This window comes from Acanthaster planci, linkage group LG08, assembly GCF_054643075.1.
Source record: "Acanthaster planci isolate LZ-2023a linkage group LG08, COTS_SCS, whole genome shotgun sequence".
In the NCBI taxonomy this organism is placed as follows: Eukaryota; Metazoa; Echinodermata; class Asteroidea; order Valvatida; family Acanthasteridae; genus Acanthaster; species Acanthaster planci.
Window position 1 is genome coordinate 4,323,460 of NC_141784.1, and position 13,956 is coordinate 4,337,415.

The window sequence follows — 13,956 nt, forward strand, 5'->3', positions numbered from 1 at the left end:
CGATTTCCACACATGACACCAGACTTAGCGCATACATTTATTATAAATGTCCCTGCACATTAGTTTGGAGATTCTCCACACAATAAGCCATAAACTGGTCTTTAAATTGTACCCAACTTCGACATTTAATGTTGTTGCGAACCAGTTGAACTTTTGGAGTCACTTGACTTGTTTGTTCTTTTGTCAGACTCTGCGTTGTCACGACCCCTATCAAAAGTCGTTGGCGTTTGACCATCTCTCTGATAACTGTTTACATTCCTACATGTTTATTATCTCCCTTCGTTACTAAAGGATACTGCGTCCCACGCTCCTGTTAATTTGTAGAACTGTTTGGTCTTTTCACGCATTTTCGAACTGAATCTGCTCGTTGTCTTCACGGGGTACCGCAACTTCCAGCTTCCAGCTTTTTCCCCCTCTGATTATAGTACTGGAGGTTGCGACAAAGAATAAACAACCTGATAATGTCCATTTAATTGTTCAAAGTGTTTAATAAATCACTTACGTCACCATAGAAAGACAAGGTAGAACTTAAAGCGCTCGAAATATGTACATTATTTACAAAACACTCCGGGCTGAAACAGTATAAAGACGCAACTTTAAAGACACAAAATGATACACCATTGAAACATTATCCTCGACCTTCAAAAACCACGGCCATGAGCAGTATGGAAACATTGATTTTTTTCTACCAAGGAATTTTGCTAGCTCCTTGGCCGAGAAACAAAAATCTTCATACGGTAACCACTACTTTCCACATTCTGGACAGTTTCTACATAGGACTGTTAGGAATTAAGTAAATAATTGGAGATTTGTACTCTTTCACTGTCTAAGGAGATACTTTTTAATAAATTAAATATTACATCAAAAATAAAGCACGCGTTCTACTCTTCAGATGTTCGAATAAGTGACGTGATTCTCTCTTTAAGTTCAAGATGTCAGAGAAGATGAGTTTGGAAATCACAGCTTGAGGGAGGGTCAACTCACAGCTCAAATACCACTGGGATCAAGGATTTTTCATTTAAAGAAAATTATTCTCCAAAACAATAACCTAACTTCTCCTTTAAGCACATACATGTAATTCCCCTTATACTCAAAATCGTAATTCAATTTTCCATTAGTTCCAAACAGTGTGAGCCATGTGCTGTCACCTGACACAAAGCCAATGGAAAGTTTCATCCTTTTCACCCCTAGTATGGTGGCAGGTTATTAACTTTCGAATACACTTCGTTAAGGTATGTTTGGGCCGAGAATCTTCGCCACAACTGCACCATACTCAAGATGCGAGACTGCCGAAGAGGGTTCGTCATGAGTAGCTATCACTCAATGTAAATTGACGTCGTGATGCATTGAACTTTGTTTCCACAAGGTTCGAGTTGGGTCTCGAACGGCAATTGACTTTAGGTATTTAAAAATCGTTAAAAATTACTGCTGGCTAAACTTTAAATCATTTATACACTGCAATCGGATTTTTAAATTTAGAGTTCAGGTTTTTGAGATGTAGGTTTCAAGAGGATTGATAAAGACATAAACGCAAAAATGTCACAAATCCAATTTTACTTTTGTGAGGAATATGTTGAAGTATAGACAGGCAAAGAACACAGTTTTAGGGTTGGGGCCATTTGGTTTTAGGGGTGGCAAATGCGAGTTTTTAATGCGACCTTGTTGACCTTTCTGAGAAAGGAAGAGAAATTACATAGTCCAAATCATCGCCCTTCATTACACGCACAAAAGTTGCCTCTCTTTGCGCATGGTCCTGTCCCCTACCATAGCGCTACAAATATGCCCCTACCCTCCCGGATCTGCAAACGTCGACAGGCTGTGTGAACGATGGCCGGATCACGTGTTACCCTCAAAACACACGCAGCTGTTGTGGGGCGGGATGTCTCTTTGGGCAAAGACATAACACTCTTGACCTTCCACGAGACGTGGGACCAGTGACCGGCCGTGAGCCTCGCGCAGGTTCAGGCGGCAGCTGTGAGCCTTCAGCATCTGACTTGGGCCCATCGCGCAGTGCAGGTTGCGCCTATCTATTGTTGGTGGGGGGGGTCTCATCCAAACTGTAGTCAGTTTGCACGTCATCAGACTTTATTATAAACGCAAAATTAATAAAATCAAGGGCTACGTTGTCCCATGTGTCCAATTTAGAAAATGAAAAATGATTCCCTGGTTTATACTGCGTGAAAGCCCATCCAGACGCGTTTCTATTCGTATAGATTCTTGGAGGAACTTTACCTCTTTGATACCAATTTGTCAGACGGTGCACTATAAATCTGCACAAATGTAGAAGAAGCTCAGAGTACGTAAGATTGGGCTCTGCACAGCTGAAGAACAGTTGTAAAACTGTGGCTTGATAAAGTGTCCTCCGCAGGGATGTTTTGGGAAATTCACTGAAAAAGAAAGAATCTTTAAAATGCAACTTGGAATTGCTCTACATTTTGGTCAATGCATTCAGCTTGAAGAAAAGGCTTTCGAAATGACACCATTAGCACGACAACCTACACCGTTAACACCAATATCAAAGCAGTTCATTTGACTGAGCAGGAGCGACAGCAAACGTGCACTGACTAGGAGTTAATACGGCAAATGGGGGCGTAGCCGTTAGGCGATAATTACATTTTTTTAATTGGTCTTCAGGGATCTGACCTGTTGACCTCTTCCTGCCAAGTGCTGAGGTTGCCAAAATGCATTCACTGAGCAGACTTGAGTACTGTTAGGCAGCGTATACTGGGTGTAAACTCCCTACAGCCTCAAGAGATTACGCCAAGCCTCTTGATATCAACCGTTCGGATCTCTTTCCAAGATTCTGGAATCATTTGTCCCCGACACCGTGGACGTTCCCCCTCTCCTCGGCCCCGGGGATCCGGGCCGTCACGCCGCCCAGTTCCGCCTCGCTCTTCTCCCCTTCCGGCGAGCCCGTCCCTTCCTTCTTGTTCTCCTTCTTGTACTTCATGCGACGGTTCTGGAACCAGATCTTGATCTGGCGCTCGGTTAGGGCGAGTTGGTGGGAGAGCTCGATGCGCCGCCGTCGCGTCAGGTAGCGGTTGTAGTGGAACTCCTTCTCCAGCTCCAGGGTCTGGTAACGCGTGTACGTCTGGCGGCAGCGCTTACGGCCCACGTCCATGCCGGCAACAGTGCCTGCAGCACGACAAAAAAATATCAAATTCATAAGCTAAGTCTGCAGGAAAAAAGTGAACAGCGAATTACTGTGCGACAGCAGAGGAAAACAAACGCATAGATTATCAGGGCACCTATATAACAAGGTGAATAGGACAGTTCCAAACTTCTCTATTTCAACTCTATCCAGTCACCTCAACAAGAAACGTCCGCAGTGAGGTTTATTCTGGGCAAATCTTGACCTACAACGGGTCACTCGTAACTGTCACTTGGGATTTCGATATCCTTCAAAACAACTTCAAACCTCCTTGGAATAGGCGAGGTGTCTTTCTACTTTCTAGCTGTACGGGCAGTCGTATATAGGCTCAGTTCTGCTCCACAACCCCATCTAAACTTATCTGGACTATTTTGGAGGATTTTAGATATTATTTGACATGTGGCAATCTTATGTTCGAATTCCGCGTCTCCCTCATCAGTAATGTCGCATCCGACAAACGAGAGGTTTGGTTATACACGAATAAAGTTAGGGGGGGTCACCTCGGATGAACTAAAAGATTTTGGGAGACCCATATCCTCGGACCTGAATAGCACAGAGAGCGGACAGGCGCCAGGCTCCGCAGCCCAGCGACTCCGGACACGTAATGGATATCCAGCGCTCCGTGCAGATTGGGTTGTCACAGGAGGACCCCACACAAAGACTCTTCGAATTTAGGATCAAGGGATTACATCTCAAAGCAACAATAGATGTTTACGGTAGAAGCTTGTACTATATAAAGGCATGTGTCGTCTGCCATATTCCATGGGTCGTTTAAAGGGCGAAACGAACACTGGTGAATAAGTGTGCGTTGATGATGTTTTCATCCCATGAAATGCATCTAAAACATTGTACAGATTAGTTTTTTCCATTATGCACCAAATTCCGTTTTCCATGAGTTTCGTTTGTTGACCAAAATGGCTGTCAAAGAGGCCGCAAATTATACTAACAACAAAGTCGTCCGTGCGTCGTGACTACAATACGACAGCTGATGGGACACAACAAACGTTTAATAAGAAATACCTATGCTGGTCAGCTGTTTAAAACCATTCACTTTCAGAAAGGGTCAAAATATTTATAGCTGTCTTGCCATTATCTCTGTTTTCAGTTGGAACTATACTGCTCCGCTACGTTAGGGATAAAGTTTTCTAAACCACTGTTTTGTATTTTTGTTACTCTGTAGACTAGTGCTGTAAGATTTTGTCATCTAAGAAGTAACTGGTAAAAAATTATAGGGTAGTGGATAAAACTTAATTAACCTCAAACTTAATCCCTTAGTTATTTCACCTCCCGACCAGGTAAAGCCTTTGTTTTATTGACACCGAGCAAATCTTATTCTGCTCGTTTATAACAAATGCTATATGCTGCCCAGCTTAGTATGGGACTGACCGGCACTTTTTGTTAATGGGATTTTTCGCTCATGCAACCTGCGGTAGATGACAACATCACAGGTGGATTGAAACAACCGTGTGGAATTATTAAAAGTCTAGGAGGGTGCATTTATCAACCCTGGTCAGTGTTCTTCGATTCATACCGCTTGATTGATTGTCTCAGCTCGATGACTTGTTGTGCGGGCATTTACCGATGAACAACCTTTATGAATGACATTTATTTTGAGCAGACATGTCATTGTCACTGCTTCATCATTGCTAACCAGTTTAACGAAGAGGATGCATCTTTCGAGGAAGAACTGGTTAGTTTGCTCTGTAACTGTGGTCTTTTCTTAGGCTCCGTATTTAAATAGCCTCTGATTTACCTAAAAGACTCCAGAAACGATTAAAAAAATTCGTCATAGATAGTTGGAAAACTGCCCCTTTCAGTTAAAGCTTGCGCCCCGTGGAAATATGCAATTGGGGTACCAATCTCAACATGGGTACCAGTCTCCACATGGCTGCTGAATCTGAACGCAGAGCGGAATTTATCCTCAATGGACTTTATTAAGAAAATAACCTTCTTCTATTAATATTAGCGTGTCACATGGAAAGTTTCACCTAAGTGGGAGTTGCACCCCCACCCCTTCCACTTCAGTGTTCAGATACAATTATGGATCGAAACATTGGCTTGAGGCTCTTAAATTTATTCTCAAATTGCCTCTGAATGTGAGAAAGTATCGTCGACTTCACTACATTTCAGGTCAGGAGCACCACAACACATAGGCCTATACCCCGTTTCTGACCATTTCCTAAAGGCCAAAACCAGCCTCTGCACCACGACAATTTGGAGAATACTGGCCTCATGTTGACTTCGAGTGGTCTTGTTTTAAAATTTAGGTCAGTTTTCGGGTGGGAGTGTGATTGACCTCAAAGCGTTCTGTGAACGTGGCTTGCATACACTGCATGTGCTAGACTGCTGATTAAGTTTCATACGATTCCCTATATGAGTGCAAATCCCTAAAACGAACTCAAGTGACATGTGTGAAAGGTACGCTATAAAGCCTAACTAGCAACAAGTAACACTGAAATTATTCAACTATTAAACAAAAATTAAATTCTAGTAAAAAAGATAGAATTGTTGTAAACTATTGTTTGCCTTTACGTCACCTATCACCCAGTCGTTTTCATTGCAAATGAAATTTTATGGAAGTGCAGCCCCTGTTAGCTTGCTTTACCCGCCATTCACAATTGTCTAGAGTTTATAGTAACTTGAAAAAACCACATGACATGAACTACCAGCAACAACACCAGAACCTGGTTTGGGTCTTGTTTTAGAAACTTGGCACAGATAACAGAGCCCAGTAACCACTGGCAAAACAACGGGAAGCACAAGGCGTCACAGGCCGGTCTGTCTGCCCCGCTACCAACGGGAAATACCGGCGTAAGACTCCGGTGTCTCACCCCTCATCGGAAACGACATCTTGGTCAAGTTTACACCATGAGATAGTAAGTCAGGATATGCAATATTGATTACCGGACGATTGACTGGAATTCGTTTGTATCTACCGGTGGAGGCTCCGTCGTGCGGATGTCATACACAGTGCTGTTGGTCAGGACACGGACTGGCAAGTGAACCACGGGGTTTTTTTGAGGGAGTGATTTGCTTCCCATAGGTGCAGATCGTGAACATTGGCAAAGGCTCGAAATGAAATGGAAAAGATTGAGTGAAATGGGGTACATGCAACCTGCTATCCATCCATCGTTCAACAAAAACACACGTGTAGTACGTGTACCGGTATACAGTAATCCTTTGTGGGGCAGAACGGTGCTGTGTAGCCAAAATATTGGCACTGTTTACTTAAAGTATCATAACGCTAAAACAGAGCAAAGAAGGGACCCCCTAAAAACCCCCTCTTCGTTGATTTAAAGGTAGATTATCACAGCTTTCAGTGCGGTTCTCCCGTTGTTCAATTTGTGATTGCTATGAATTAAGGCTTTAATTTCATGTGCAATAATTTAATAGTACCATACTATCTCGATCAATCCGTTAATTGTACGTAATCACACAAGTTCAGCCACTGAACAGGACCAAATTTAGGCATGTATTACAAACCGAACACTTTCAAAAGCAAAAAAAAAAAAAGAACCAAAGAACCAAAAAAAAAAAAATATCCCATCCTTTAGGGTCACACACGATTTGATCCGTTCCAGACTAAAGACAGTGAATGACACAAAACTCAAGTTCTGCCCTCCTTCTTAACAAGCCTTTGGCTTTGTTGAAGATTCAAATCACATACGCTGGCGGTATTTTAAAAAAAAACACACGAAATGTCTGAACGGGCGACAAAAAGTAGACTACTTGACATGACACGCAACAGAAGACCTTGTTCAGTAGGAATGATATATTCATCTGAAATGATACTAAACCGTTCGACTGGCACCTCCAAGCAAGAAAATTCAGGTCTGTATGTCGCCTTCACCGTCCGCAAGCGGTTTCCAAGGCATTAGGAAGCTCGGCACAATTTACGGACCGATCCGATTTTCCGGACGTGGCGCCAAATCTGAGCGTTTAGCGCGCGGGCGACTGCCCAGTAATAATCACCGAAAACCCTGCGACGTTTGTTTTATGACAGTGGTCAAGTAAACACTTCAGGAGTTGTGCAACAGTCTGTCTGAAGTGCCCAGCCGAACTCTGTCTGAGTGATAGGGGTATGGGAAGGCTAGTTGTCAGACTATACACAAGTGACGCTCTCAGTGACCCAGTTTTGAAACCCTGTTCTAACTCTAGTAAGGCTTTTATTCTTACTCTCAACAGCACGGAGAATGTTGATGAGTTACCATCCAAAACAATGACGTGTACTGAATATGATTGCCAACGAAGCAAATTACAAGTACATTTACTGCTATCTTTTAATAAGCCTGTCTAACGGTCAGATCAAACAATTCTGTTCGCCTAGCAGTCACCAGCCATGGGATAGAAAGTAAATACGATTAGGTCTTCATCGTTTTCTTCAAATAATGGAAGCTTGACTCTGATGCAATTCTTCCTGAGAGGACTTAGGCGGGGGCGTAGTACGCCCCCGTATGCAAGTTAAGAGGTACGCCCGGCGTACCTCTTAACTTGCTCTTAATCTATAACCCATTTGGAAAAGATTACTCGAAGGGAAGACACAATGTTCATAAGGACTGTTCTATCCGTTCCACATTTCCTTTGGAGAGGGAAGGACATTGGCCTTACAAGGTATTAACCGAGTATAGCACTAACCATTTCCCACTTTCGTACCCAACATTTGTAGTTGGAGGGTGGGCGGTGGTTGGGACCGGAATTTCCCTTCCCCCCACTACACTGAAGCCTCCCCCACCCCGGTTGCGCCGCGGGGACTGGGAAGAATACGGCTATACCCGAGTTCAGCTAGTGTAGATTCAGGTGTATGTGTACGTTGTATCTCGGTTTTTCAGGATTTTTTTTTATTTTAATTAAAAATCTCTGGGGACTCAAGCTCCCCCCCCCCGGAATCACAGCTATTATCACTAGCATTCGGCAATCCTGCTGCATGCGGGGAATCTTGAGTTTTTTTCTTTTTGGACAGCGTTTACTGACGCCCTCTGTGTTCCATGGTCTAGGTTCCAGTCGTTCTGTGCGCCAGAGCCTGTTTCTTCTTTGTGCGAACGCGAGAAGCAAAGCGAGCTGAAGTGACGACGTCAACGGCGATGTTAGCTACCAATTCCCCTATACTTCAATTTCCTCAACAGATTGCAGTAATTCTGCTTATACATGTTTATTACTCGCTCAGGGTCTCTAAACTGTGTTGAACTATTTTTATTTAAAGGCCAAAGGTCGGTATCAGACTGGTAACCGTTCCTGTACTTCGTTTCTTTATCGAGCATACAGAAACATGCTAGATAGCCTTTTTAAAATTCAAACTGTAAATAAGCACGGGTGTACATTGTGTTCGCTTCAGCCACTGGTGTACCTCGTTTCTTATTTCCTAATAGTCAGAAAAAAACGTAATCCACACTCGATGTAAGTTACATGTACATGTAGTGAAGTTCGTCTTCGTGTATATATTCATTTTATGCATACTATTACAAACGAGAATGGGTAATATATAATTCTATTTACAGTAATACCGAGCCGGATATCTTTTAAAGTGGAGCCGCAGTCGACAAGCTGCCGGTTTAAGCATAAGCACAGTAGCTAAAGTCTCCACTCGACAGCCGACTTATCCTTCAATCATGAAGTTGATATGCGTTTGACAAACTCGAGGCGGGCCAAGAGCTGGCTTCCGTAAATCACTGTTTATATAACATGGGTATTTATTGTGGTGATGAGCTAAACCACACCCGGACAAAAATATCCGGTCAGGGCGAACAATGAAGTGGTAAAAGGAGCATATGTAAACATAGGGGGGGGGGGAGACGCAGACCCTCAGCAGTATCGGGTCTATCAAGGATGTGCATTACAGAATAGCAATCACTTTTGGTTTATGCATTTCGATGAGACAACTTTATGACGAGTTTGGCGAGCTTTATTTAAATGTGAACACTTCAAATAACTCTCAAGCACACGCTGCGTCGCGTTTAACAAACCGCGAAAAAAATTCAGATATTAACTTGTCCTAGAAATGCGCTCATGTATCGGAGATGTGTGTGAAGGCATGATCAAAATGGTTGTCAATTAAAGTGGGATAATAAATATGTACACGTCTACAACTTACACAGTAATTATGACAACCAAGAATCTGTTCCTCTGCGCTGATTAAATTACAGGTTGGCTACCAACTAGAACAACGGTATAGTTTCTCGCCATTCGCTTTTGACCTTTTTGTCCAAATTTCTTCAAGAGTGGATTACAATAGTTGGCTTCTCTTCCAGCTTAAAGAAATTGTAGCCATTCGACAATGATGTAACAAAGACTTCATAGAATAAAGGAAAAATACATTTTGTTAAATCAGACATGAAAATTAAAATTATTTCACCATTTAAGATCACTTTGATCGCAATCCAATTTCTACAGTACTCGACCCCAACGCTCTGACGGTTGCAAAATGATCTTGACCCGCTACAATAAACATTTCGACACTATTATTGGGTCTCTGTTACAGATGATAAAAAATGTAACAACCATTACCGGCCAATAGTGAACCTCTTTGCGAGCACTTGTATGCTGCAAGTTAACCAACTGCAGTCGCATTGTTCACCGAGTAATAAATCGCAAAATAACATGGCATGCAGAATTTTGCGGAAGGATTTTTTCGGACAAGATCAGTGTAATTATAACGATGTGATCCGCAGTTTCTAATTACTAAGACGACGAAGCAATGGACCGCGTTACGAGCAAATCACTTGTCGTAAATTTACTCACAATGGTCTCGTCTGTCGGTTTTACCCATCAATATCAGTCACGGAAAAGGTTACTTCGACCATCCTCACTTCTTGTGCCGAGTTGATACCGTGATTAAGATATTATAGTAACATTAATTTTTTTTCAACTATCTGTCGTTGCACTAACGTCGTTAGATATTTCAATGTTTTTGATAAACTGTTCATGCTTATCTTTCAAGAAAGGGCAAATGGTGCGAAGCAATTTCCAAGTTGGACTTACTGGGGTGATTAGATTTCTTCCTTGTCTGATTGACTACACTGCAGGTAATGAGGGAAATAAATTCGGGCACTACATGTATAGGAAAAAAATGAAGTCTCGTCTCATCTTCACTTTCAAGCACAGGTTGATTTGGACAATTTGTGGTACATGCCGATCAAACGTAGAGAGCCAACTGTACCAACCAAGCCCCTTGTACGCCTTGAAATCTCCAGCCGTATTTCCATCACTCAGGCCGGTACTATGCAGTTGCTGGCGGCCTCGGGGTTAATCATCTGTTATTTTTATGGAGTCGTAAAAAAGGCAAAACTGCCCTACGCGTAGAGGGCTGTCGACGGTGGATGGGGTTGCACTACACGGGTGTGCATGCAATAGAGACGGAGCGCACCACCAGCGCCAATGCCCACCCACGAGAAGGGGAGCACATTCATCACTCCTCGCGTATTTTCAGCGGGATTTGTCACTAGACAGGCCGCGTGACCTCTCTTAATCCAATTTCCCCGAGTGGCATTTTCTTTTTGCTTGGACGTCAAACATTTTGACTTTGTCCTCTGAATAAATTCGGCGCGATCATCACTTCATCGATACATAACAAAATCTATCAACGGATAAAAGCGACCTTTCTTTTCAAACCGAAGGAATTTCTAGCCAGGGTCTACTATGTTATACATTTGCCCATTAATTAATTCTTCATGACAGGAGTATGGATAGAAAGTGGATCACGTAGTGAGAGTTGGCACAAGATTCAGGTCATAGGGTAAGAGTCCAGACCTAATTAAGCGATATGAAGGATTATTGGGAAGTTTAATTACACCGAAAGATTGCTAGTTGGTGAGAGCTTAAAAGAACATGTGAATCAATCTTATTAATATACTCGCAGCATATGAGATAAAATGTTACAGTCCACTTTAAATTGATGCATTTTTGCTGTAATTGTCGCTTTGCCGTAGAGTACCACATTCGATCAGATGTGTATGTGAAGCATGCGCACCACAACTTAATAAAGTGAACTCGGAGCATTGAGTAGAGGGTCCGTGTCTATACATGTAGATAGTCCATAGTTGATGTTGGAAAACCCTGGCAAGTTGTCCAGGATCAGTTTGTCTTAAGTCGAACCATGCAGCCATACTGAACCGAATTATCGACACCTTTGAAAGCAATGAGTTGCTGGCACACGGAGAACAAATACATCGTCAATCAAATCTTTAAGAAATGATGCTTGTCTACAAATGTGTTTCCTTAATCTTAGTTAGGATCTTAATTTTCTGACATAGGCCTCTGTTCGCAACACTGTAAACATCAGTTTACAACTTCGAGAGTGCAATGATGAAAAAACACCCACCTGCAACATTCATCCAGGGGAAATTTGAACTGCTCCCTGAAACCATGGAGTTGTGGCAGTTGTTATTGAGTACATCTGACTGTGAGCTCGGTGAGAACACCCCCATGGTTCCTGAGTGCTCCTTCAAGTTGTACGAGGAGTCCAACTCGGCCGTGTTGCCTGGCCAGGAGGTGCCGTAGGACGGGAGCCGGGCGTCCCACGAGGTGATGGGCGAGGCCGCGCTCTGGTTCAGCGTGCCGTACACGTTGCTGGCAGCGTTGACACTGTGGGGCTCATAGGACCCGTGGAACGCGTTGGCGCTGGTGGCCGGGGTGCTGAAGTACCCCGGCGGCTGCTGGTGGTGATTCGACACGCCGTTCATCCCCCCGCCGAGGTTGCCCGAGTTGTAGGAGGTCTTCTGTGTCTTGCTGTAGGCGCAGGACGGCAGTTCATAGCCGGACGGGTAGAACCCTTCCCCCGGCTGATACTTGGAGAACAAAGTGTTGACGAAATACGAACTGGAATTCATGACTGCGACACTAAACTCTCTCTGGAAAAACTGCAATGTTTATAAATATTATAATATCACAACGTGTGAGCAGCGAGAGGCGAATACGGTCCGTTGTGGTCAGGAAAGTTTACGCTAATGCAATGTGATCCAGTCACATTAGATCCATTTATTTCAACGGGTGCCATTCACATCTAAGAGAAGTGAGTGTGTCCTCGTTCAGCCAATCATTTTCATTCAGGCTACAGCTTGCACGCTCACATTCCCCCGGGTGCGCTGTTGTTCAGTAGACTGGAACTAGAGTTCCGTTCAATGGTTCCACTGAACCGGGTGCGTATTAATTAAACTCGTTGTGAAACCTATCACAGTGTGCATCTGTGAAGAGGTTGTCGATGTGCCATTCTGGCGAACCGCCGAGGTCAATGGTTGAAAGGCAAAAAAGAGAGAGACAGATATATAAATATATATCAGCCGTACTAGAAGAGGCGGAAATTCGTCACGGCAACAGGCCAGGTTTGTCAGAATTCCTATTTCGTGGAAACAAAGGTTTGGATTACCTCTGTAAAAGGGATTGGTGATTGTTGTCCCGTCTGGTGCAGTCGCCCGAAAAGAAATATTGCGTCATGAATTTCGATTCAAAACATCAGCTCTCCCCGAATTCTAGAACAAGTACGAGTGCTTGACGTCGAGTGTCATTGGTCGCTGAACTAAGTTAGGTGATAGTTTTCCAATTTTAACCTGTCCATGTCCTGAGGTCGTTGGGAGTGTGTTTTGTGTTCTTTGTAAATAAACCAATTAGCCAAAATGTAATTCAGGGGAACAGTATAATTAAGTCTTAATTGCATTGACCAAAATATAAGAACGAAATTGTAGTATAAAAATATGGAGTTGCAACTTGATGGGGATGGATTGTGAAGGAGGGGTGGAACTTTGACACGCAAGAACTCGAAGGTTTTTCGTTGCAAACAATGAGAGGCTAACCGAAATCCTTCGTTCTATATATGTCCAACACAATGCGACGATATCGCTTATGTAAAGGAACGCTTTCTGTCCAGAAGCCATTTTATCCGTTCACAGTCGTAGTAACTTTGAAAGCAGCACTGGCTGTGGGTTTTATTCAGTTTATTTTTGTTAGTATATTATTTCTTAGGTTTGGATCCAAGGTGAGTTGGGGGTTAACTGTCCTGCAGTTTGCATGGATCTGTCACGAAAGACTGGACATATTGAATCATGTGGTATATCGGGAGTGAATGCGCGCGCATAAGTGATAAGATCCAATCAAACAGCTTTTTAGAGAAAATGAAGTTAAGGACACCTTATCCTGTATGAGGTGAGTTACGTATGTTCCACATCCTTGAAGGTCCTACATTTTTGGATCCATTCTTTAAACTCTGGTGCTTTAAAATACAAAAATTGCTTTGTAAAAAGACGACTTGGAAAGATTATAGGAGCAAGTTGGAAGCTCCAGTCCTACCCTCATATATACCTCAGCCCCTCCCACTCAAAAATGTGGGTGCGGATTTACAGTCAAACCATAAAAACTCAGGTTATTAGTGATAAAAAATGGCTTAGGATAAATGTTTAGTGTTTGCAAGTTTTATTTGTTGACTTGATAGTTTTGAACTCATTTGCATGACTCAGGTCCCTTTTGCAGGGGCGGGGTCATGCACGTCGGCAAGCTGTTCCCAGTGCATGGTGCGGCAGATGGCATACCATAGGGCATTGCAGAGGGTCAGTGCTGATGCACTTTAAAGAAACGGGTATTCTTCTTCCCGTTAGTCTCTCCCCCCCCATATTCCCTGGAGGTGCCCCTCCCCCGCTACGCCCATTGGACGTGACTCAGTTTCTAGACTGGAAGTTGGCTCTTCAAGCAACATTAACTTCTTTCCTTCCAAATTCGGAGCGGCGAGCAGGGGGAGGGGCGCAGGCCTCGAAGGGGAGGGGGTCGTTTTATGCCTATCAGCAAATGCAGTTTCATTCGTCTTAACTTTTGTGTTGAATATT

At 43.2% G+C, this 13,956-nt stretch overlaps 1 protein-coding gene across 1 annotated transcript; it reads right to left on the bottom strand.

The window, feature by feature from the left end:
* Positions 1 to 468: 468 nt before the first annotated feature.
* On the bottom strand, positions 469 to 12,364 carry LOC110974644 (homeobox protein HB1-like). The gene is made up of 2 exons (XM_022226447.2): positions 11,466 to 12,364; positions 469 to 3,135 (listed from the first exon to the last, which is right to left on the bottom strand). Exons 1-2 carry the CDS (start codon positions 11,971 to 11,973, stop codon positions 2,810 to 2,812), a joined length of 834 nt encoding a protein of 277 aa, XP_022082139.1. The 5' UTR covers positions 11,974 to 12,364; the 3' UTR covers positions 469 to 2,809.
* Between the last annotated feature and the right edge of the window lie 1,592 nt (positions 12,365 to 13,956).